The sequence below is a fragment of the Castor canadensis genome, chromosome 15 (genome assembly GCF_047511655.1).
Source record: "Castor canadensis chromosome 15, mCasCan1.hap1v2, whole genome shotgun sequence".
NCBI lineage: Eukaryota > Metazoa > Chordata > Mammalia > Rodentia > Castoridae > Castor > Castor canadensis.
The window spans coordinates 17,878,414-17,904,270 of NC_133400.1; the positions used below are offsets into that span (position 1 = coordinate 17,878,414).

Below are 25,857 nucleotides of genomic sequence, written 5' to 3' on the forward strand. Positions count from 1 at the left end.
AAAAACCAAGTTTTAAATTGGAGTTGGTAGTGCATGTCTGTAATTACAGTTACTCAGGAGGCAGACACATGAGGATGGGGAGTTCGAGGCAGCCTGTAGAAAGGTACGGAGAGACGGTGTCCCCATAAATAAATTAAATACTAAATTTTTAAAAAAGGACTGAGGACATAGCTCAAGTAGTAGAGCACTTGCCTATTATGCTCAAGACCCTGGGTTCAGCTGGGCGCAGGTGGCTCATGCCTGTAATCCTAGTTAATCAGGAAGCTGAGATCAGGAGGATCGTGGTTCAAAGCCAGCCCCAGGCAAATAGTTCGTGAGACCCTGTCTCGAAAAAGCCCAAAACAAAAATGGGCTGGTGGAATGGTTCAAGGTATAGGCCCTGAGTTCAAGCCCCCAGTACTGCAAAAACAAAAACAAACAAACAAAAAACCCCAAACACCTGGGTTCAATACCCAGCATGGAAAAGCAAAATAAAACACTAGAAGCCACATGAAAATTCTAAAGCCAGAGGGAAGGAATAGCTCAAGGGGCAGCGTCCAGGGTATTCATATTTCACCTCTGCCCCTGTGGGTTGCCCGCTTGTAGGTGCAGGCTTCTTGCTCCCTCTACTTCCTCACTATGAGGTTGTGGCCACAGAGTCAGCACGCCCTCTGGCGGGTATTCCGCAGCAATTCTGCAAAGGTGCAGAGATGGGAATCCTGGGGTGTCCAGCACACTAGGTACTCTGGTGACCCTGGAGATCAGGACCCATAGCAGTGGGGTAAGCTGGGAGCTACTGGGTTACTTAACGCAGAGAGGTCTGGGATCCTCACAGTGGCCCCCAACATCAAATCTTGTTCCATTGCGGGATGTTTTTTGGTCAGAAAGGGAGGGTGGAGGGCGCTTTTTCACTATTTTTATTGGCCCAGGAGGTTGCACGAGGGCCTCCACCCTTTTATCTTTGGAAGAGGCAGCCACCTTTAAGGCTCAGTCCAAATAGGTCTCCAATGGCCTAGTATGTGGTCTCTGGGAACTGGTCCCTTCTTCCTGGAGTGAGGTTTGGAATAGGACTTGCTTACCCCTATCAGCTACCCAGCTCCCATTCACTCATTATTCATGAGCCCTAGAAAGGAGAGGAGCAAGGATGGGGTTGAGGGTGGAGGACATTTATCAGTACAGAAATCTGAAACTGCATAGGAGACCTCTGCTACAGAGGGAGGCATCCTGAGAGGTGAAAACCAGGAGGAAAAGCCAGGGAAGGTTGGAAGAAGAAAAGCCACAGATAACACCCTACTGCAAAGGTCCTGTGGTCCTAAGGAAGCTTACCATTACTGCAATGACACAAAGCAATCCTGCAGCAAGCACTAGGGCACTTCATTCATGATTGTCAGGCCTTGTCAGGCCCCATGATAGGCATTAGGGAAGAGTCTCTGTCCTTGATGATCAGATGTTGAGAGGGGAAGGAGGAGGAGAGATAAACAATTAATATATTGTGCTAAAAATTAGTGGACTTTTTTTGTGTGTGAAAGACTGGGATTTGAATTCAGGGCTTCATGCATGCAAAGCAGGTGCTCTACAGTTTGAGCCAGACCTCTAGTCCATTTTGCTCTGGTTATTTTGGAGATGGGATCTCTTGAATTATTTGCCCTGGCTGGCCTCAACCCATGATCCTCAGGATCTTAGCCTCCCAAGTAGCAAGGATTGCAGGTGTGAGCCACTAGCACCTGGCAAATGGGTGAAATTTTTAAAGCAGCAAGGGTGGGGGAAGAGGAGGTGGAGGCATGACTCAAATGGTAGAATGCCTGCCTTGCAAGCACGAACCGGAATGGAGTGCAAGTTGCTTAGTAAAAATAGTGTGATGTGGAACGATCCATCCAGAAATGTGTAAAGGAGCTCTGCAAAACAGGGGCACCTACGTCATTTGAATGAAAAGAAAAATTTTTTTAGACAGGGTCTCACTAGCCCAGGTTGGCCTCGATTTCACGATCCTCCTGCCCTCGGAATCCTGAGTGCTGGGATAGCAGCAGTGAGATATCACGCCCACCTACTTTGTTTTCTCAAGAGTCCCAGTGTCGGAAATAGTATTGCGATGGGGAAGAATGGATGGACCATGTGGAACTGAAGGGGATCGCCCTATGCTTCCAACTACCAGGTTCGCTACCTATCAAGAACCTGGACACGTATGAGTGCCTCTCCAGTGGCAGCCAGGGATTCCACAACCAAGGGATCATTTGAAGAGTGAGGCTTTCCAGCACTGACAGAAGAGGAAAAGGATTAGCACCGAGTATGGAGGTTGAAGGGATGGGGAACCAGAAAGGGCTAGACACAGACAAGTAGCACTAGGATAGCCCCGTGGGGACACCAGAACTCTGTCCCTTACAAAGTGGAGTTTAGAAAGAAGTCAGGGAGCCAGGCGCCGGTGGTTCACGCCTATAATCCTAGTTACTTAGGAGGCAGAGGTCAGTGGTTCGAAGCCAACCAGGGTCAATAGTTTGCAAGATCCTATGTAGAAAAACCCATCACAAAAAAGGGTTGGTAAAGTGGCTCAAGGTGTGAGTTCAAACCCCAGCACAGCAAAAAAAAAAAGCAAGTCAGGGAAGGGACAATGTACGCCCCTGGAGTTTAAGGATCCCGGGGAGCGTCGGTGGGGAGGAAGCTAATTTTTCAGCGCGATTTATTTATTAATCATTTACTTCTCCCCATCCTGTCCCAACATTTGAGCTGTCTGAGGGCGTGGCCTAGAGGAAGGCGGGACGCCTCCAGACGCAGGCGCACTCCAGGACGGGAGGGGGAGGGGCCTTACTTCGCGGTTTCGCCCCGCCCCGTCAACAAATATTTAACATTCCATGCCTATGGGAGGCGGGGCCAGCGGAGCGGTGTACTCCCTCCCCCCACCCCACGTCTGATTCGCTTCGCGCTCTAGCATCTAGTGGGCAGGCGCTGGGTGGGCGGTCGGGCTAGGGGTTGGTGCGCGCCGACACTTGCTTTTATTCCCAGGGAAAGTGCTAGTAGCCAGAAGCCGCTGGACTGCTTTTCAGTTGCCCTGTCCCGACAGGAGCCACTTCAGTCTCTTCATCTGCCAAGTTGGGGCCACACTGTAGTGTCAAGGCGTAGGAGACGCACCCTCCATCCTAAGATTTCTAGGTCCAGGCCGCGCCCAGGCATGTGTTGGGGATGGGATCCCTCTTGTCCTCAGGCCCAGATATAGCGCCCAGCTTTTCCGAACGCACGAGGTGCAGCTCCAGCCTCCGACTTGGGTCATCTTTGGCAATCCCATGTCCTTGCTCTCGCCAGGCTGAAGCCCTTTCCTCTCGCCGTATTAGTACTTTCAGTTACATAATTGGGAAATTTTAGTTATTGAGAATTGGGTGTTGACTGGGGATCGAGGCTTTGCAGCCCGAACGTGTACATACGGTTTTCAACGCCAGCCTCGCAATCTCCAGGCAACAAGCCCGTTGTCAGCAAAATAGGCAGGCACCCCCACGTAGTATAGGGCTGAGTCTCCAGGCCGGGATCATCCCGCTCAGCTCGTCTAGAATGCAGCTCTGCGGGGGTTAGAGGAAAGGGGGTTCCTCTTTCCCCAGAGTAAAAGCCCGACCACGCTTTGCACTGGAGGCACTTCGCGGACCAAACCGGCTAAGGATGGCCCTTGCACCTGTGTGGACAAGTCCTTTATGTGATCTCTAGTGACCGCCCACAGTTCTAAAACCTTTAAATTTTGCCGTCCTCCCCTTCTTCAACTGATCTCTCTGGCGATCTCAACCACAAGCCTCCAGGTGACACCTAGTAACTCTCACTATCCTCTTTGAATCTTGGTGACTTCCACCAACTCCAGGTCGGACGTCGTGACCCTCACAGCTTATAGATTGCCTTCTGGTGACTTCCAAAAGTCCCGTGCGACCCTCACGGATTGGAGGCCATTGGTTTTGCACGATCTGTTGCGGAGCCTTCATGGTCTCTGTTGGAGAGAGGGAAGGAGGAATGAGTTCGTCCCAGGACTCGAGCAGAACCAAACCTAGAAGTGGTAGCCCGGATCCTGTGAGCGCCAGGCCGAAGTGGAGTTCTCGCGTCCTTGGCTGATTCTGGCCTTTCCCCAAGGTTCCCAGGTCACGTGACCTGCGGGGCCGCAGGTAACTCTTCCGAGAGGGCGGGGGCGGGCAACCGCCCCGCCCAGCGGGACGCTGCGGGCGGGTCTCAGCTGCGCCCACTGCGCCAGCCCAGCCGCAGGTGCCGCCCCTAACACACCGGGGCCCGCCCAAGCTCATCCGCGTCTGCCGTCGGTCGGTGCGTGCGTGCGCTTCGTCGGTCCGCGTGTGTGTGGCCGAGCGCCCCCTTCCTCTGCGGCCATGACTCCGCCGCCGCCGCCGCCCCCACCCCCCGGCCCAGACCCCGCAGTAGACTCCGCTACAGACCCCTACGCTGGGCCTGGATCGCTGGTCGTCCTGTTTGGGGCCACAGCCGGTGCGCTGGGGCAAGACCTGGGATCGGACGAGACCGACTTAATCCTCTTGGTTTGGCAAGTGGTGGAGCCGCGGAGCCGCCAGGTAGGGTGGAGAAGAGGTGGCGGGGGTCCTCAGGAAGCTTCGGGTCCCACGGGAGCGGTGGCTGATCGGTTTCTGCCGCCGCTCGCAGGTGGGGACGCTGCACAAGTCGCTGGTTCGCGCCGAGGCGGCTGCACTGAGTCCACAGTGCCGCGAGGCGAGCGGCCTGAGCCCCGACAGCCTAGCGCGGGCCGAGTCGCTGGACAAGGTGCTGCAGCAGGTGAGCGCCTGGGCCGGTGTGTGTGGTTGCAGCGCCGGGCCTCGAGGACTTTTCTGGGCGAGACAAGAGGCGAGGCCTGGAGCGCTGCGACCAATTGGCCGGGGCGGTAGGACAGGGTTTTGTTTGAAACTTCGACTCCTCGTGTGCGGATGTCTGTGTATGCCGGCCATTCCCGGTCCTCACCTTACTTTACAGCCTTCACAGGCATCCATTCCTGCTGAGGGGGTAGGGATGGATGGAGGCTATGGGATCGGTCCCTGAGTCACCAGCCAGTGCGAAAGCGAGGCTGAGACCCCTCTGGGAACCTGCCGCGGTAAAGGGTCGAGGGGCTCAGGTTTGGCCACAGGTCACTGGCCTCTGCCGCCCGCGACTTCGGCTGGCCTGCCCTCCTAGGAGCCGCTGGGGCGGGGGCGTCGGGCGGTGTCTGCCTCTGGGGCAGACGCCGCCAGGTGTAAGCTGCTCGTCTAGGCCTGTTCCAACCGGCTGGCCAGGCGTGGGCGCTGTCCGTGCCCTGCCTGGGGGGCCACCTGCCTGCTGAGTGCAAAGGCCTGGGGTGGTCCCGACCTTGGCCAAAGTGGGAGGCGGTTCTGGTTGCTGTCTTCCTTGTTTTGGCTGCTGTATCCACTCTGTAACTGACTCTTGAGTATAATGAGTGTAAGTGCTTTACATGCCCAAATTCTTTCCTCTTCCAAATCTGGTGGTTCTTAACGTTTAAAAACACAAAGATGCTGAATCTGAGTGTGTTCCCGAAAGACCCCTGGCCTTGCCTATCCTGCACCTGGGGAGGGTGCTGAAGAAGAGGTGGGTGGGTCCCTTGCTCTGCCCTCCTTAGGTTGAAAAGTGTCACAGAATTGGCTGGGGCAAGGAGGGGGTGAGGGTTTGTGAGTCCGTGATCAGTGCGGCTCTCCTGCAGGGCTGGAGCCTGGGGGATGGGGTTGGACAGCCTCTGGAGTGCCACCTCCTCTATGAGCAAACAGCTCTGTGCCAGCAGGTCGATAGGGTGTGGGTCAAAGCTCATGCTGTCCCTGGTTTGGAGCTCTGTCCTTGGAGTTTTGCTGCCCCTGGGTTGGCCAGACCTGGAGGCGGGGCTGCCATTGACCATGAGCCTTCTGGTCCTCTGGCAGGCCCGGGCCTCCCCAACCTGTCTGAGGGTGGTGCCTGGTCTGGGACAGGTTTAACCTGCTTTGCTCCGCCCCTTCCCACCTGCTTCTCTCACTCCACCAGGTGTTTGCTCTGGCCCCACTCCAAACTCCTGGAGTGTGTGTGGTGGGGGCTTGAGTTGTGTGTTGACTGCCCTCACTTGGCTTAGAGGAGAGGAGACAGTGGACTGGAACAGAGGTGGGGGCTTGAGGGGCTGGGATACAAGGCCAGGCCCAGTAGGTGTGACCTCCTCCCTCCCAAGCAGGGTAAGGCTGAAAGTCTGGCTGAACCAGCTTTGCAGCCTGAGTCCTCACCGCCCCCCCCCCCATATCCCCAGTTCCTGCCTGCCTAGCTGTGAGTCTGAGTCTCCTCACTTCCTGTCCCCAGTTCTCACAGCTGGTGAGCGCAGATGTGGCTCTGCTGGGTGGGGGCCCCTATGTGCTTTGCACTGATGGGCAGCAGCTGTTGCGACAAGTCTTGCATCCCGAGGCCTCCAGGAAGGTATGGCACTGAGAGTACAATGGGTAATCAGGTTCCCAAGATCCCCATTGTTGTGAGGGTGGGCAGGACAACCCAGTTCCTCCATTTATCCCCACTCCCATGTGCCCCCAGAACCTGGTGCTCCCCGACACCTTCTTCTCCTTCTACGACCTCCGCAGAGAGTTCCATATGCAGCACCCAAGCACCTGCTCTGCCAGGAACCTCACAGTGGCCACTATGGCACAGGGTATCTATGACCCAGCAGAGTTAAGGTGGAGGGGTGCTACAGGCTGTGTGTCTGAGCATGTGCATGCTGCTAGATAGGTTATATGAACATAAGCTGAGTCCTTGAGGGTACCCATGTCTCTGCCTATGTTGGAATGCATTTAGAATGTAGGCATATGTCTACATGTGTTTGGACTTGGGATCTGTAAGTGCATGCATGAACTGGGCTAAAACAAGTGTGGTTGCTGGGATTCTGCATGTGTCTATGGAGGGAATCACAGCCCAGCTTGAACACAGTGCTCATGCTGGGTGCCCCAGGGCTTCTTTTGCTGGGATTTCTTTATTGTCACTTCTTGCCCATAGATTTGGGATTAGAGACAGATGCCACAGAGGATGACTTTGGGGTCTGGGAAGTGAAGACAATGGTAGCTGTCATCCTCCACCTGCTTGAAGGGCCAAATGGTAAGATTCTGAGTTGGGTGAATGCCTATTACTTCCTCAAAGTCCTCTTGCCTACTTGTGACCTTCTCTAAGAGAACACAAGGTGGAAGTCCCTTTATCACCTCATTCCCCTCACCTGTCCTCTTTTTGCAGAGCTTGGTGGGGAGACCCCCCTCCACCAGACCCTGCTGACCCCCATGCCATCTCCTCTCAGGTCAATTATTTTCGAAGCCCGAGGTGGTAAAGCAGAAATATGAGACGGGGCCTTGGTGAGTGTGGGAGCAGAGGTGGGGGTGACAACAGTTGGATAGCTCTGACCCTGTGCCCTGCCCCCACAGCAGCAAGGCTGATGTGGTGGACAGTGAGACTGTGGTACGGGCCCGTGGGTTGCCCTGGCAGTCATCAGACCAGGATGTGGCTCGCTTCTTCAAAGGGCTCAACATTGCCAGGTGGGTGTGGCAGGATGGGAGGGCCAATGGGGCAGGCCTACCCAGAAGGCCCTAACAGCTAGTGCTGGCTCTACAGGGGTGGTGTAGCACTGTGCCTGAACGCCCAGGGCCGCAGAAATGGTGAGGCCCTCATCCGCTTTGTGGACAGCGAGCAGCGGGACCTAGCGCTGCAGAGACACAAGCACCACATGGGCATCCGCTATATTGAGGTGGGGCTTTGGTCTAGGAGTGGAGCAGGGCAAAGCTGAACCAGGCTTGAGACCCATGGGCTGTTCCCTCTACACCTCAGGTATATAAAGCCACAGGGGAGGAATTTGTCAAGATAGCTGGGGGTAAGTGTGTTCCCAGTAGGGTCTACTTCCCTTGCTTCTTGACCTGTGCCCCATTCCCACCACCCCTTGTGTCTCTGCTCCCAGGTGGGTGGATGTTTGGAAGTGCAGGATTTAAGTCAGTAAGTGACTCCCCCTTACCCCTAGGCACATCACTAGAGGTAGCTCGTTTCCTGTCACGGGAAGACCAAGTGATCTTGAGGCTACGGGGACTGCCCTTCTCAGCTGGGCCAACAGATGTGCTAGGCTTCCTGGGGCCAGAGTGTCCAGTGACTGGAGGTGCCGACGGACTGCTCTTTGTACGCCACCCTGATGGGAGGCCAACTGGGGATGCCTTTGCTCTCTTTGCCTGTGAGGAGCTGGCACAGGCTGCACTGCGTAGGCATAAGGGCATGCTGGGTAAGAGATACATTGAACTGTTCCGGAGCACTGCAGCTGAGGTGCAGCAGGTGAGTGCTCAGGGATCCCCACCCTATGATGTTTTGTTTCCTAAGGGTGCATCCTTAGTTTCCTGTGACCAGGTTGGTGTGAAAAGCCTGTAACCTTTCTGCCTTTCTTACTAGGTCCTAAACCGCTATGCATCCAGCCCACTCCTTCCTACGCTTACTGCTCCACTGCTGCCCATCCCCTTTCCACTGGCAGCTGGGACAGGGAGGGACTGTGTACGCCTTCGAGGCCTGCCCTACACAGCCACTATCGAAGATATCCTGAGCTTTCTGGGGGATGCAGCAGCTGACATCCGCCCCCATGGTGTGCACATGGTACTCAACCAACAGGTGAGGCTGCTGCTAGAAAAGGAATACACAAAGGTAGAAAGGGGTGTGTTAGGGATAAAGCACTCTTGCACACAGCAGACTGTTTACAAGATGATGTGCACAGGGCCGACCATCCGGTGATGCCTTCATCCAGATGACATCAGCAGAACGTGCCCTAGCTGCTGCTCAGCATTGCCACAAGAAGGTGATGAAGGAACGCTATGTGGAAGTGGTTCCCTGCTCCACAGAGGAGATGAGCCGCGTGCTGATGGGGGGCACTCTGGGCCGCAGTGGCATGTCCCCTCCACCCTGCAAACTGCCCTGTGAGTGCTCCAGAGGCCGGAGAAGGAAGCACATGGGACCAGGCCATTCTAAGCTGCCACTGTCTGTAGTGGGGGCTCCATCCTGGCTGTCCTGCCCAGGGTAGTCCTAGACTCCCTGCAGATGCACTCTCTACTTGTCTCTAGGCCTCTCGCCGCCCACCTACGCCACCTTCCAGGCCACCCCAGCCCTCATTCCCACTGAGACAGCAGCTCTGTATCCCTCTTCAGCATTGCTCCCAGCTGCCAGGGTGCCTGCTGCCCCCACTTCTGTTGCCTACTATCCAGGGCCAGCCACTCAACTCTACATGAACTACACAGCTTACTACCCCAGGTACCCTGCTGCTAGAATAACCCCACAGACCTGATATCCTTGTTTAGGGGAGAGTCCCAATCAGTTTCTGGGCCAGATAATGTAAGATCTGTTGTACACTGAACTTTATTCTTAGATTACAAGGGAGTAACAGGTGTGGGCTGATTGGTGATGCCACTATAGAGGGAGGGGTTTTAAAGGTGGAGGCAGGGAGGAGGGGTTAGGTCTTGGTCTAGGCCACAGGTGGGACAAACTAATAAACCCCTCTCTTCCTACTCTAGCCCCCCAGTCTCCCCTACCACTGTAGGCTACCTTGCCACGCCCCCTGCTGCCTTGGCCTCTACTCCCACCTCAGTGTTGTCCCAGCCAGGAGCTCTGGTCCGCATGCAAGGTGTCCCATATACTGCCGGTATGAAGGATCTGCTCAGTGTCTTCCAGGCCTACCAGGTGAGTTTGTGCAGCTGGAGGGTTTCAAGGCCAGATGAGCTTGGAAGTCCTTGCCCTAAATCTGTGTCTCTTCTACAGTTGGCCCCTGATGACTACACTACTCTGATGCCTGTTGGTGATCCATCTCGCACAGTGTTACAAGCCCCCAAGGAATGGGTTTGTTTGTAGGAGGAAGGCAGGAAGAGTTAGCTAACATGCTTGTCTTGTGTCCAGAGTGCCCTCAATCTGGTGGCTGCTTCTTGGCTTGTCAAAGCTCTCAGATGGCACCCAGAGGAGACCAAGCAAGGTCCATCCCCCACTTATTTCTCTGCCTGTTCATTGCAAAGATGATGGGTATCTTGCATTCATGGCTGGGGGTGAAATGGGGTGCCCTGCACCCGAAGGTGTGACTGGACCTCTTGAATGGCACCTAGAGAGTCTCTGGTAATCCTGGCTAGGCCTATGCCTATGTGCTTGCTTTTTAAAATGTAAGTCTTGGTACCCTCCATGTATGACTCCTGGGAGAATCAAGGGTCCCTCTGAGCTTCTTGAGTAGAGATCTATTCCTCCTGCTCCTCCTATGGGGGAGCAGGGAGGCAAAGTGAGTCCCTGCCCTCAGGATACTTGGACCTCAGAAACCATGCTGTGCCAGGGGTGGCCCCCCCTAAAGATGCTAGTCAGGCACAAGGAACATTAGATGGCAAAACCATAAGCTCTTCTGGACTGTGCTGCACTATTTCCAGAGAACACTAGAGGGCATGAGGCTCCCTCACAAAAAAACTCAGGCTTGAATTTTAAAGGAGATTTTCTTCCAAACACCTTGAGAAGGCCAGCTGTATAGAACCCAGCAAACACCATGGAATGTCCTTTGCACCCATTAAAGGGTGAAGAACTGAAGCCTCAGAAGGAATCTGGAACTGTCTTCTCCAGAGTGAACAAAAGTTCCTGTCCAAGTGGACTTTAAAAGCCGCAGTGCCCCAGAGTAAAGGGCCCCACACCAGCCCCAGGTGGAGAAAAACTCAAAAGACAGTTTTCAAGGAGACTGTCAATCTGTTGCCGTTTATTATTTCAGCACTAAAACTGACGAGGAGCCTGATCTGCTGGCTCTTCTTCCCTTTGTGTAAGGAGTACTGCACTCCTATAAAAGGTTTTAAAATACAAAATGTACAAGAAAACAATCCCAGGTGCTGTAAACATAACTGAGAACCAGTTTCTTTACTAAACATCCGTTTTATAAAACACAAGGTTTCAACTTGAGCCCATCTGAGTCTTAAAAGTTGACTATCTGTTCTATATATCACAAATGGCTTCACAAAGCCAGGCCTAGCAGAGAACTGGTGATAGTGGCTGGCCCTGGGGTAGGATGGGGGGAGTTGTACCCCAGGCAGCAGCACCACATGTGAACTCAAAGACATCGCTTCCTTTTTAAAGCTGTTTTCAGCCACATTTCTCTATTAAGCAGAAGGCTGCTCATTCTATTCCTCAACCCAAGATTGAGCACAGGTTGAAGAGGGAAGGGTGCGTAGCACATGCCCAGTTGCTCAGTGCTGCTACTAGAAATCAATTTGCATAGTCCAATGGATGTGTGCTTTAACAACACTATGTTGCACAAAAATGTAAGTCATTATCTACAAAGCCCAAAAATACTCTTACATGAAAGCTTTTACAAAGCTGATATAAAACTGCTTATATAGTATACAAAGCTCTTTTAAAATTTAACTTTTGTTTTAAGTAGGAAAGCATTTCTAGCACTACAGGCATCAAGGTATTTAAAAGGCATCAAAATTTGGTGCATAGCAACTCTGGATCCTAGAGGCTTTTAATCTTCAGGGCAGCAAAGCAGCCCCCAAAGGGTCTTGCAAAGACCCCATTGTGAGACAGCTACCCTAGGGGCAAGAGGGTAGAAACGAGTCTGGACAGGTCTCTGGAACTTCACTTGAGAGACCAACCTCTTTTCCCCAAAGGAAGCTGTGGGCTTCCAATCACAGGCCCTGAAGCAAATCTCACTATCCACACTGACAAATAACTTACTTTCAAAGAAAATTTGGAAACACTAAGCTCTAGGAGTGGCCAGGGTGATCATTACTGAAGGATAAACTGTTCTCTAGTTTTAGGGAGAAATCTAAAACATTATGGTAAAACAACACAAAAAAAAGCCCACACTTCTTCATCCTGGGTTTATAACTTCTACCCTGCTAACTAGAGGTGGTGGACAACAGGCCAGCCTCTTGCTCAGCCCTGACTGAGACCTTAGTAGACAAGAGTCCTGGCATAGAGGATCTGCAGTCCCATGGAATAACAGCGTTAAGTCTGCAGCCAGCCCAGCACAGTTTCACATGTAGGCACTCAAAAATTTTGCTTCCTGAATAAACAAACATGGTTTCATTTGAAAACATACTGCAAAATTCAGGGGCTCTGAAACAGGCCCAGAAATAGGTAACAAATCCCACTGGAGGGAGAGGGGGCAGGGTAGGTGTCCAACTTGGACACCTCCTTTGGTAGACAGCAGGCTGAAGTTTCTGTTGGCCCCTGCCTTAGACACTAGTCTCACCAGCAGCAGCACCAGGGCATCTTTGGTGTGCCTTCAGGAGAAAAGGCTGATTTCTAGGTCATACAAACAGGACTGGGTAGACCAGAATCATCTCAGGCTGTAAACAGAATGGGGGATAAGCCTTCCCATCTGGAATCCTGCATTTTCTCTGCTCATCTTCATGCACAGCTCATTTATGCTTAGCTCCTGATATAGCTGGCCTGGCCTCCAGAGAAGAGTTAGAACTGCAAAGCTGCCTGCACTATCAGGACCTGTGTGGACTCAAAGGTTACATACAGAACAATCAAAGGCAGAAACTCCCGCTTGGGGCCAGAGGACATGAGCGGGAAGCGTACTCCACAGATTACTAGTTTTAAGGATGACAAAAAATGAAAGCTACTAAACAAAAATCTCACCTTTCAGTCACCTTATAAGTACCATCACCCAAGGTGCTGGTATAGGGGGTGATGAGGAAAGCAGTTTTTTAACATGGAGCTACTATGGAGAGACTGCAGGAAGATTAGCTAGAAAGTTACAAAAAGGCTATACTCTGGAATGTCTTTATATTCCAACATTCAGTGATGGAATGGTCTCTATCTAGTAACAGTTTACTTTTATAAAGAGTATAAGCTACATTTGGCTTTATTTCCTATGAATCTATGAAAGGCTTCAGGACACATGCTTGGGTTTCTGAGGCGTAAGTGTGGGCTTAATTTTTTTTTTTTTGTCTTTTTGTTTGCCTCTGGAAGGTTTTATCAAAATTTCCTATTTTAAAAATATCAAAACTAAAGGGCCTTTCAAATGACCAGAAAGCAGTATAAATCACTAATCTTAGCTATGCAACCAGGTCACCTGCAAAAGCAGCACCTCGAAAATGAAGAGCCTGCTGCATTCACTCTCAAAGCACCCATCATACAAAAGTATCCTATTTAAATATAAAAATGCAAAGCTCATTTTCTCCACAGCTCAGTCTGTGCTGCTTCTGTTCTTTTACAAAATCTACCCAAGGCCTGAGGTGGAGGAATGCTGCTTTCCCCCCAATGGTGAGTCCAACTCCTGGCATGGGTCCTGAAGGCTGAAGAGTTGCAAACCCAAAGTCCAAGACAGAAACATGTTGAGAAGTTGGTGGTGGGCACAAGGCTGCAAGTGAGCACAATTAGAGACCATCAGATCTTCCTATATCCGGGCACTCAGAACCTGGAAGGGGAGCCTCTCTGCTTATGTCTGGGGCTTGGGAAACAGAAATCTGAGACATGTCTCTCCCGATTATTTCGTTCACTAAAAAAGAAGAAAAGGAAGAGTGATTAGTTAAGATAAGGATGAGTGACGCCGTATGATGCATTATACTGAACTCTCCCTCAGCCATTTCTCTTCCTGTGGCTTTTAGTAAAGACAAGGTAGACCATGAAACCTGCTCCAGAGCTGAGTGGTGTTAAAGACATCATTCTCCAAGTGGCTCCAGATTCCTTTCTTCTCAGTTCAGTATGATTAAAGAATGGCTCTCGAGAACAGGGAACATTCTAATCCTAACTCCAAAGGCTCATGCTCTACAGCAAAAATGATAGGGTACTTATAAAAGTGCTCAGCTTTTAAGTGTTTAACTTTTCCCTAATTTGAATTCTTTTGGACAAGTTTTCTGTTTCTGATTCCCAGTGCCATCTAGCATATAAAGTAAATGAAAATAAATGCTTTGGCCAAAGCAAACCACAGAGATTTGGGGGTTATTTTGTTATCCTATTCTAATACAAAAATACTCTATCATGTCCCTGCATGATACATTAGTACACGCACATATATGTTGCGTTATACGTTAGTATAGTTTGTAAGTCCTTTCTGATTGTAGACTCTTGCTTTCTGTTGTTTTCTTTGATGTGCCAAACACCTCAGAGATCACAGTGCTTTGTAAAGCCAAATGCAAAGAATTTCCATCTTAAAGACCCAAAATAAAGTGAAAGAAAATACCAAATCCTCCAAATAAGAACCTTTAGTTTTTACACCATTTCTTTATTTTTTTTTTTCTCCTTTCCCTCTTCTTGTTTGATTTTTTTTTGGGGGGTGGGGAGGCAGTACTGGGTGTTGAACTCAGCCTCGTGCTTGCTAGGCAGGTAATTCTACTATTTGAGCCATGCCTCCAGTCCACTTTGTACTGGTTATTTTTGATGTTTTAGGTTGTGTGTGTGTGTTTTAGATTTCTTTGTTGGCACTGGAGTTTGAACTCAGGGACTCATACTTGCTAGGCAGATGCTCTGACCACTTAAGTCACTCCACCTGCTGTGTTATTTTTGAGATAGGGTCTTGCTTTATGCCCAGGCCTGCTTTGCACTGCAATCCTCCTTTCTGTGCTTTCCCTGCATAGCTAACATGACATGGAGCCCAGCCACTGGTTGAGAGTGGGGGGGGGTTCCTCACAAACTTTTTGCCTGGGCTACCTTCAATCACAATTCTAATCTTTGCCTAACAGGTGGGATTATGGGCTTGAGCCACTGTCCCTGGCTCTTATTGAATTTTTAAGTCAGGATCTCACTATGTAGCCCACGCTGGATCTCAAAATCCTCCTGCCTCAGCCTTTGTTTTTACTTTTTTTGCAGTTTGAACTAAGGGCCTCACGCTTGCTAGGCAGATACTCTTACTGATTGAGCCACTCCATCAGCCCTTTCTTGGTTTTTCAACTGAAGATTCTACACTAAGCTAGGCACCAGTGGCTCACACCTGTAATCCAAGCTACTTGGGAAGCTGAGATCAGGAGGACTGCTGTTCAAAGCCAGTCCAGACAGTTTGTGAGACCCTAACTCCAAAAACAATCAGAGCAAAATGAATTGGATACACAAAGCCAAGTTGGAACCCCAGTCCCACCAAAAAAAAAAAAAAAAGATTCTATACTAATTTTATTCCTAGACATATTCATGAGTTATGAAAACTTTATATCCACATAATCTTCATAATCATACTTTAGGATAACTATTTTCTTGTCTATATGATGATGATGTAGACTACTGAGATCTCTTTTAGTTGTAGAAGTCTGAGGTTTTATATTAACAATTCTTTTTGGTTTTGTTTTTTGTCAGAACTGGGGTTTGAATTAGCCCTTGATCATGCTACGCTGCTGTACACTTGAGTCACACCCCAGGTTTTTTTTTTTTTGGTGGTACTGGAGCATTGAGTCCAGGGCCTTCTGCATGGTAGACAACTACTATACAATTTAAGCTACATCCCCAGTCCTTTTGTTTTTACATTCCTCATCACATTAGAGTATCAGCAGGCATCACTGTCATCTGGCTCCCAAATATGCTGTGTACGCCTAAAAGGCAAGGACCTTACTACTGAGGAAACATCAATTTCTGATGAATGAATAAATAAATGGATTCTAACTTAATATAATCACTTGGGAGCTACTTAGAACTAGTACAGAAGTTTATTTAGAACTAGTATAGTAAAAGTAGGTAGGAGGGGGACCAGAGAATGCTATTAAGACTAAAGCATAAAAAAAAAAAATTTTTAAAAAAGACTAAAGCATGGCTTAAGGGGTATAGTACCTGTTTAGCAAGGCCCTGAGTTCAAACTCCAATTCCAAAAACTCCCCACCGCTCCCCCAAAAAAAATACTAATGTAGAGAATCTGATTTTGACAATGTCTGTTTTAAGCAAGTCTTACAGCAGTGGCAAAAAGTTTGCTGGGCAATGGTGGCTTATGACACCGGGGTGATCAAGAGGATCACAGTTTGAAGGCAGATAAGGCAAACAGTTCATAAGACCCTATCTTGAAAACAACTCTTCCCAAAAAAAAAGGTGGTGGGTGGAGTGGCTCAAGGTGTAGGCCCTTAGTTCAAACCCCAGTATTAAAAAAAAAAAAAAAAAAAAGAAATATAAGCAAACACCTAGCTCACATTCAAGTCATCTTTTGCTATCATTTATCCCTTCTAAGATGCTGCCGTGAAGCATATCTTTTCCAATTCTAATTTCATTATTCGAGTTTACAAATGACAGATTTAATCACTGCAAACCACAGGATATATGATTTTCTCTGTGTCAGGGTCTCACTATGTAGCCCAGGCTGACCTTAAACTCTCAATCACCCTACTTCAGCCTCCCAAAAGCAGGGAATATAGGCATGTGACACTGTGCTCAACTTTCCTGGGTGTCAACGCTGGGCTGGAGGCAAGGTTCAAGTATTGCCTGCCCATATTCAGCACTACCCATCCACTTATCAAGTATACTTACATAAAAATGAAACATCATTTTCTGAAAATTTAACTTCATTTTCTGGGTGGTATATTTATAATACAAGTACAATCAATGCTATATTATTTCTGTTCCCCCTTACATGAATCTTTGATATATTTGGGAATTATAATAATGACAACAAAAATTTTAGGACAGGGTATCAGAACTGCAACAAAGTGCTTTCATAGTCTTTTAGCAACAACTTAAGTTCAGTGTTAATTATGCAAGACTTTGCTTTCCTTCTTCATCAGCCTGGGGAATTTGGGTTCAAACTCCCATCTCTAGATTCCTAAGATAGCATCCTGCTAGGACTGGCCAAAACTAGGTCTCAATTAAACCACATCAAAAATGTCATTGGCATTCCAGCACTTGTGAGTCTGAGACAGGAGGACTGATAGTCAGAGACCAGCCTGAGCTACACAGGGAGTTCAAGGCCAGCTTGGGCTACAAAGTGACAACTTGTCTCATACAACAACAACAATAACAACAAAAAGCAATGGGAAGAAAATCTATGATGTAATGCATATGTAAATCAATAGCAATCTTGATAAACATACTATCTGAGTTATTTCTTCTTCTTCTTACTGGGAATTGAACTCAGGACCTCTAGTCTGTTAGGCAAGCCTCTACCACTTGAGCCATGCCCCTAAGTTATTTTGTAAAAAACACTAATACTTACCATTTCATTTTCACTCCATTTTGAATATTATATATATATATATATATATATATATATATATATATATATATATGCATGAGTTTATTGGTTTATTGAAACTGTAGTCTACTAAGTATGAGGTGGTTTTACATTTTTCCACCAATAAAAACATAAATTTACTTATTTCACTAATGTACAATTGTATCATTTTCCTCCCTTTAAAGAATAAAGTGAACTATAAAGACTAAAAAAGAGCAAACAGCCTTCAACACCAGTGTTCACAGATTATGTAGGTCAGAGCATCTGGCCCACTTTTGGCAGCCACCATCCTTAACTCCCATTACCCCAACACCTGGATTTATGTGTGCTACCACAACAAACGTAGAGTGAGAGCCATCAGTAGTGTCTGTTGTTACAAAAGCAAAACAAAAGCTGTTTTATCCAAGAAATGTTCAAATCAGCAGTGTACTGCAATGCTATTTCTACACATAAGAATGAAGTATTTGAGTAACAATGCATGTAGGGCTATTTCCCATGGTTAAGGATTCAAAGTTAGAGCTGACAAGCATTGTACAGTATGAAATCTCTCAACTAGTCAGAGAGGGGCAGGGCAACCCAGGGCACTTCTTCTTGACACACTGCCACATACACAAAAGCCAAAGTGTGTGTGTGTGGGGGGTGTGTGTGTGTGTGTTGCTGGGAACCCAAAAGGGCCTTTTTACCTAGTATCTTTATAAAGAATTTTGGATACTACTAGACTCCATTTATGTTATTTTTTCTTGACTCTACAAGGACCATTCACCAGAATTTGGTCAAGTTCATCCTTTCTTCCTTTTACTAAACCCCAAGATTAAAAGTACAATTAAAAATCGGGCGCTGGTGGCTCATGCCTGTAATCCTAGCTACTTAAGGAGGCAGAAATCATGAGGATAGCAGTTTGAGGCCAGCCTGGGCAAATAGTTCTCGAGACCCTATCTAGAAAAACCCTATCACAAAAAATTGGGCTGGTAGAGTGGCTCAAGCCAAAGGTCCTGAGTTCAAGCCCCAATACTGCCAAAACCAACCAACCAAAAAAACAACCATATAATTCATACTCTGGATCAACAATTTAATGGTGATTTTTTTTAATAAAATGAAGGCTATAAGCTGGGCTCCGCTGGCTCATGCTTGTACTCAGAAGGCCGAGATCAGGAGGATCATGGTTTGAAGCCAGCCCGTGCAAATAGCTCTGTGAGACCCTATCTCGAAAAACCCTTCACATAAATATAGGGCTGGTGGAGTGGCTCAAGGTGAAGGTCCCGAGTTCAAGCACCAGTACCGTAAAAAAACAAAAACAAACAAAAAAACGCTACATATAGGTTCAGTCATTTTCTGAATTTAACTTGAAGAAACAAAAAACATGGGGGCCACAGTGACTTATTCTTTTTTTTTTTTGAGTTAAACACAGCATTTTATTTTCATAAATTAGGATGTTCTTTATATTACAAAAATATAAAAACAAACATGGATGCTATGGTGAGATACAACTGTCATCTACAGTTTATTTTTTTCACACAACAGTTTCAGTTTTAACTTGTAAATATGTCTGCTCTTAAAATATTGCTGTTCTTATCTTTTTTCTAGATTTTAAAATCATTTAATTGAACCTACATCATGACCCGACCTATGCTGTTCCCTATCTCATTAGGTTAAAAGAATCCCATTATAGCTTCTTCCCTTACTAAAAGTAAGCACAGATTCTCTTACAAACTAAATTACGAGGAACTGGAAAGAAGAAACAAAATCTGTTCATTTTTCCCTTTGATCTGTTACCTGATTAATATTAAGCCTGTCTAGATTTCTCTTTGGTACTATTTTCACAGAGTTATTATTTTTTTCCTTTTTCTTCTGAGTTACTAATATCCGTGGGGTTTTTTTGCTCTTGTTTTTTAGCAAATCACAGATGAAGGTCTCATTACTATATGCAGAGGGTGCCATAAGTTACAGTCCCTCTGTGCCTCTGGCTGCTCCAACATCACAGATGCCATCCTGAATGCTCTAGGTCAGTGACTTACTCTTATAATCACAGCTACAAGGGATGCAGAGATTGGGAGGATCATAATTTGAAGCCAGTTCAGGTAAAAAATTATTGATACTCCATCTCTATGAACAGCCTGTGTGGTGGCATATTTCTGTCCCAGCAGATAGCTGGGATGACAATAGGATAGTGGTCTAGGCTGGCCTGGGCAAAAACTTAAAACCCAAAAAATATGACTAACTGGGTGCTGCAATTCTAGTTACTTGGAAGGCTAAGACTGAGAGAACCAAGGCCAACCTGGACAAAAAGTTCATGAGACCCCATCCACACCTCAACCAACAGCTGGGCACAGTGGCGCACTATGTAGCTCTGTATAGGCTGGAACTCACTCTTTAGCCCAGGCTGGCCTCCAACTCAGGATTCTCCTGCCTCTACCTCCTGAATGAGGGGATAACAGTGGTGTACCACCATGCCCAGCTCCAAATATGTGTATGTATTTTAAGCATGATAGTTAATTTGGGCTTTCTCATACTAGGTTTTAAATTAACTTATTTTATTTTACTGGTTTTTTATTATTATTATTATCTTGAGACATGGTCCTGCCATGTTGCCTAGGCTACCTTTGAATTCCTGGGCTCAAGCAATCCTCCTGACTGGGACTGCAGTCATGTGGTTTTAACTTTCATGTTCCACCACTAAATCACATCCCAGCACCCTACAGTTGGTTATATTCTCACAGTAGAGACCTCTTCTTAAAACTAGACATCCAAGTGGGTGCCTCTCCCTTAGCCATACCTTCAGTCCTAACTAACGTATTTTAAATTTTACCCTAAACACTAGAAAACTTTAAACCAATTGTAGGATATACTGAAAAATATATGCATGATGATTTGCAGGTAACCTCCATTTTTTAAGATTAGGTCTAATACTAGTAAAGGATTATACTTTCTTTTTCACAACTGATTAGCGGGATATTATACTGTTATTAAGACCCCTTTTTGAACTCAGGAGGCAGAGGAGGAGGACTATGAGTTTGAGGAAAGCCTGGGTTACATAGTGAGTTCTTTATAAAGACCTTGTCTCAAACCAAACAAACAAAAAACTCTTTTCCTTTAGAAATCTCTGATACATGCTATACAAATCTTTCTTCCTTTTTTTCCCCAAATCTTTCTCCTAAAAAAAGTCTGTAACAGGGCTGACAGAGTGCCTCAAGTGGTAAAAGCACCTGCCCAGTAAGCATGAGGACCTGAGTTCAAACCCCAGTGCTGCCAAAAAAAAAAAAAAGTTTCTAATGAAACATTCTATAAAATCTCCAAATGAGTAAACAGCACACAGATCTGAGAGAATATTTAAGTATCAGCAAAAACTAAAATGTGAAAAAATCCTTTAAAAATAGGTATTTTTTGGTTGGAGGTGTGGCTCAAGCTGCAAAATGCCTGCCTAGCAAGTGCAAAGCCCTGAGTTCAAACCCAATACCACCAAAAAATAATTACCAGAAATCACTAAGTGAAGAATGATAGCATCTGTAACTTCTGAACTGCAAATAAAAATTAAAATGTATAATGGTGCAATTAAAAAATTTTTTTGAGTGAAACTAGGGTTTTAACTCAGGGCTGCATGCTTGCAAAATAGATGCTCTACCACTTGAACAACACCTCCAGTCCATTTTTGCTTTGGTTATTTTGGAGATGGGGTCTCTCAAACTATTTGCCCAGGCTGACCTTCAATCTCGATCCTCCTAATCTCAGCCTCCTAAGTAGCTAGGATTACAGGTGTGAGCCACGGTACCCAGCTAAATAAACACTTTTTTTTCAATTTGGATTAAGGTGTGGGACTCAGTAGCTTCCTCCCTGACACACACAGACAAACAATGTGCTGGAGACTGAACTCCGGGTCTCATGCATGGTACACAAGTTCTCTACCACTGAACTACATCCCTAGTCCCTCAGAAGCATTTTGGAATTATCAGAATTCCTTTATCTCTAAATAATCTTATTTAATGATGATGCTCAAATCCAGCATCTCTAAGGGGCCAAAACTGAGCTCCAGAGTCATAAATCCAGATGACTCATCCCACCACCTACGTTCTGGATCCTTTTCAAGACCCTATTCCATCAATTGTCTTCACTCTCCTTATCTTTAATCAGTCTCAATCTATCCATCTTCCCTTCTGGATCCTTCCCATGAGTCCTTAATGTGGAAAAGCGTATCTCAAAAACCAAACCAAACCAAAAACAACAAGCAAGCAAACAAATAAAAACACTAGTCCCCACGTTTCCCTCTGTACTATCTTTTATAGCTTTAACATCTCTTTTTTTGGCAATCTGATCTCAGGGCATTTTGCTTGCTAGGCACTTACAGGCTCTCTACCACTTGAGCCACCCTCTAGCCCTCATTGCTTTATCTTAAATCCTAAAGGCGTTGTTTACCTGCTGTTTTCTATGTTCTCACCTCCTATTCACTACACAGAAGCATTTCTTTCTTACCTAGATTACTAATGACCAACTGTTGCTTCACACATGAGAGAAATACTCTGCTAAACACTAGAAGAAATAAGCTTTAGTCCTGGTTTGGCTATGATGTGATTAGGGCAATTTACTTACTAATCTTTCTGCAACTGATTTTCTTACCTATAATATGAACATATTCTTTTAAATCCTTTTGGTTATAATTCTCCTGAGAGATTTATATACCCTCATGCAGAAATTTTGTCATCACTTTTATTTTTATTATGATTAGACAAGAATGATAAAAGGTCAGTATATGCCTAGCTTCTGAGAGAAATGAGAAAGCCAGAAATTGATGTCTTGTCTGATAGGTAATTAGGAGGCTTCAATATTCTAGATTTGGGTATTAGACATGCTTTCTAAGGCCCTTTCCTAATCTAAATTCACTTTAAAATGAAATTCAAGTGGAATTTGAGGAATTGCAAGCTGTAGGTTTACAATTTCTATCACATAACTTTTTTGTGTGCATGTGGTACAAGGGATTGAACACAGAACCTTGAGAATGCTAGGAAAGCACTCCACCACTGAGCTAGACCGACAGTCCTTTAAAAAAATTTTTATTTTGGCATCACAAGAGGTCAGAGTAACCATGGTTAAGTTAAGATGAAAAGCAGATCATATAAACTTTCCTCTTTTTTTTTTTGAGACAGAGTCTTGCTTTGTAGCCCAGGCTTGCCTTGAACTTCTGATCTTCCTGCCTCAGCCTCCTGAGTGAGTAGGTAACATGAAGGCTTATCCCACAATATCTGACTAACCTTTCCTTTTAAAAGAAGTTTAAATAAGTGAGCAAATCAATTAGAAGGGAAAAAAAGTAAGTGACTAGAAATAACTGGATTTGCAGAAAGGAGCTAACCTGACAGTAAGGGAAGACTGTGTTCCTCCTGCTCAGCTACTGAAGTCCAGAGGCCTGAAGCTTAGACCCCTCTCTCACAAACACTTGGCTCTGATACTATGGCCTCCTTCCAAGTGGAGCTGCAGATGAACTACCAAGAGTGCAAATTTAAGTCTACAGTGCAGTCCAGGATTGCCTCTGAAATGACAGAATTTCCTGTTTTGTTTCTATTCCATACTGCCTTACATCAAAACTTGAAGAGTACTTGACCAGAAATGAGAAGGCTGACACCCCTGATCAGCAACCAAATTTATTTAGCACCCAAGCCACAGAATTTATATATATAGGACTTCTCAATGTTTTGGTTTAATAAATCTAATTAAACACTTGTCTTTCACTTAAACCTGGTCTAAAGTTATAAGTACAAGTGTGATTAGATTTAAAAAGCAGAATCTTATAGTCAAGGTGTCGCTCCAAAAATAATGAGTGGGCCTACTAAGAAGGTGCCTGTGCATATACCCCCTCCTCTGTAGCACATGCAAATCCAGCCACTGCATGCAAATACCAGACTAGGGCATGAAAACAATGACACATTTCAATCAACACTCACCCTCTAGATTCTCCAGTAAGGAGCTGGACATGAGAGCTCACTGTGGTTAGGCCATTTCTCTGCTGAACCTGATGGCTGGTGTTCCAAGTCAGACATAAACTGGTCTGTGTCAAAGAAGACAACATTACTACTAAATGGAACAAACCAGAGGGTGAACTTAATCAACTACATAGTGCCCAGCCTGGTTTTTTTTTTTTGTATAATCAAGAGAAACTGAATTCTCCTTTACTTGTCAGTCACACTACTGCACAAAATGGCTCCCCACATTTTATTAGATAATATAAATCCTGTAGTCCAGATAGTTTAATGATTTTTTTTCATTAGAAATCATTTTTAAGAGTTACAATTATGGTTTTTAGGGATAAATTCAGTTTCAAATAAACTAGTTGTTATTATAGTAAATCTATCAGTTATTTATAAAGCCTCCTCCTTTGGCCTGTAAGAAATTATTTTTGGCCTTTGTTGAATAACTTCAAACAAAAGAACCTAACTATGGAAAAGAAGACTCTGTAAATACTAATTAATATCCTTATCTTAAGTAAACAAAAGGACAGCAAAAGAGGAGCCAATCTGTACAATATGCACTCTCACTAAAGGGGTAAAAACAAAACCCAGAAATTCTTTGCTTATGCAAAATTTTTCTCCCTCAAGCTTTTTTATTATTAAACTTGAGACCCCTACTTCTCAGGGATAATTTAGATTCCAGTATGTCATGCCAAGTATTTTAAAGACTGAATATGAATTGTCAAAAGTATCTTTTCTGAGGGTGACCAACAACTGAATCTCCAAAACTGATCTCAACAACTGAATCTTCCAAAACAGAGTTGAAGGTATAGCACATGAGATTCCAGGTGAACCAGTAAATACATTAGAAAAAATAAGTACAAGAACAAAGCTAAGAGACCCACAGACAGTGGGGGTTTCTGTGAGTTGGCTAATTAGTGGTAATTTCAGACTGTGCTTGATGGAAATTTGTAGTCCTCCAGACATCCTTCTAGCTCCTTGAAGCAGTGTTGACAGGGCCCAAAAATACTTTATCCTCCCCATCACAAAAATTCCCACCAAACATTTTCCTGAGTTCAATCCTGAGTACTATGCTCAAGATATATATATAGATAGATAGATGGATAGATAGACAGACAGACCAACAGACAGATATGGAAACAGATATATTAGAAAGATGCAAAAACCCTCAACAATACTAGGCAAATCAAACTTAGCAGCATATTAAAAGGATTTTAACTCAGAATACAAGGATGATTTAACATATGAAAATCAATGTTATGTATCAGTCTAAAAGAATGGGGATATGGGGGGGAGACATGATGATCTCAATTGATACAGAAAAGCCTAGCAAGCCAGGCACTTGTAATCCTAGCTACTCAGGAGGCAAAGATCAGGAGGATAGTGGTTCAAAGCCAGCCCAGGCAACAGTTCAAGAGACCCTATCTCAAAAAAACCCTTCACAAAAAAGGTGGGGGGGGGCGCTGGAGTGGCTCAGGGTGTAGGCCCTGAGTTCAAGCCCCAGTACTATTAAAAAAAAGAAAAAGAAAAAGCAAAGCAAAGCCTAGCAAGTTTAAAGCCCTTATTCAAACCCTAGTAACCACCACCACCACCAAAAAAAAAAAAAAAAAAAAGAAGAAAAATCCATCCTAAATAAAATTCATAGATATGTCACAAGCTCACTAATAGTCAAAACACTACTGAAAAAGTTGGAGTACTTACACTTACTAATTTAAAAACTTATTATAAAGCTAATCAAAACAGTGTGGCATAAAGACAGACACTATACCAATGGAATAGCAAGTTCACATATTTGGTCAACTGATCTTCAAACAAGAGTGCCAAAACCATTCATTATGGAAAAAACAGTCTCTTCAACAAATGATGCTGAGAAAAATGGATATCCAAATGTAAAAGAATGAAGCTGGATCCTTACAGAGTATACAAAAACTAATTCAAAATGGATCAAGGACTTAGAAAGGTAAAACTTTCTAAAAACTCTTAGGATAAAATATATCACAAAATCCTAAATAGGAAATACTGAACTTCATCAACAACCTCTGTGCATCAAAATCAGAAAATTGACATTCAACTACAAAAACACGCTGGGCACTGTTGGTTTATGCCTCTAATCCTAGCTACTCAGGAGGCTGAGATCAGGAGGATCGTGATTTGAAGCCAGCCCAGGCAAACAGTTCGAGATCCATCTGGAAAATATCCAACACAAAACAGGGTTGGTAGAGTGGCTCAAGTGATAGAGTGCCTGCCTAGCAAGCATGAAGAACTGAGTTCAAACTCCAATACTGAAAAAAAAAACCCAAAAAACAAAAAACCAAAAAACTGTCAGTATATTATTATGTGTTTCAAGAAGCAAGAATATATGAAGTAATCAATTGCATCTGTCTCAGAAACCATTAAACAGGAGTCTTTGCTCCCATTTCCTGCATGGGGAAGAGGAAATGTTTCTCTCCACCCCCACTTTGTCTATACTTTATCCTGTTTTACTAAAATAAATCCTTGCCAAGACTTAAAAAAAAAAAAATTAAACACAACGTGACACTATTTAAGTTTCAGACAGAAATGGATTCAAATGCCAGTCTCAGTGTTTGTGTCCATATAACACTATGAAAATGCTCAAACTCTCTGAGCCATGTCTTTAAAAATAAAGTAATAATTCACATTTCATAGGTTGTTAGGAAGAATTAGTGAGCTACTAGGCAAAGTGCCTAGCACAGTGCTCCACAAAATGGGAATCTTATTATTAAAAAAACAGTAACTATAATTCACTAATACTTTTTCAATATGCATTTTGGAGGGAACTTATTTTTGAAAACATTTCATATGCTAATTATTTAATGGTAC

General features: G+C 45.5%; 2 protein-coding genes across 5 annotated transcripts in view; one reads left to right on the top strand and one right to left on the bottom strand.

The window, feature by feature from the left end:
- Positions 1–4,232: 4,232 nt before the first annotated feature.
- Esrp2 (epithelial splicing regulatory protein 2) lies at positions 4,233–10,875 on the top strand. Of its 3 annotated transcripts, none has more exons than XM_020181080.2 (15): positions 4,233–4,523; positions 4,612–4,740; positions 6,268–6,381; positions 6,493–6,607; positions 6,949–7,047; positions 7,241–7,295; positions 7,338–7,475; positions 7,552–7,684; positions 7,765–7,807; positions 7,952–8,253; positions 8,368–8,580; positions 8,684–8,882; positions 9,027–9,213; positions 9,474–9,639; positions 9,718–10,875. In XM_020181080.2, exons 1-15 carry the CDS (start codon positions 4,326–4,328, stop codon positions 9,805–9,807), a joined length of 2,181 nt encoding a protein of 726 aa, XP_020036669.1. In that variant the 5' UTR covers positions 4,233–4,325; the 3' UTR covers positions 9,808–10,875. The 3 variants fall into 3 exon arrangements, with proteins under 3 accessions (XP_020036669.1, XP_020036671.1, XP_020036670.1); XM_020181082.2 differs by having other exon boundaries at positions 7,368–7,475; XM_020181081.2 differs by having other exon boundaries at positions 4,234–4,523; positions 7,365–7,475.
- Positions 10,876–12,826: 1,951 nt separating this feature from the next.
- The window catches only part of Nfatc3 (nuclear factor of activated T cells 3), a 95,890-nt gene continuing 82,859 nt past the window's right edge, over positions 12,827–25,857 (bottom strand). Inside the window, exons 10-11 of one of the 2 annotated variants that reach the window (XM_020171143.2) lie at positions 22,993–23,096; positions 12,827–13,426 (exon numbers count right to left, since the gene is read on the bottom strand). In XM_020171143.2, the coding sequence (XP_020026732.2) occupies positions 22,996–23,096 (101 nt within the window). In that variant the 3' untranslated portion in view covers positions 12,827–13,426; positions 22,993–22,995. The remainder of the gene's footprint in view (positions 13,427–22,992; positions 23,097–25,857) is intronic. The other variant, XM_020171142.2, reaches the window with a different exon arrangement.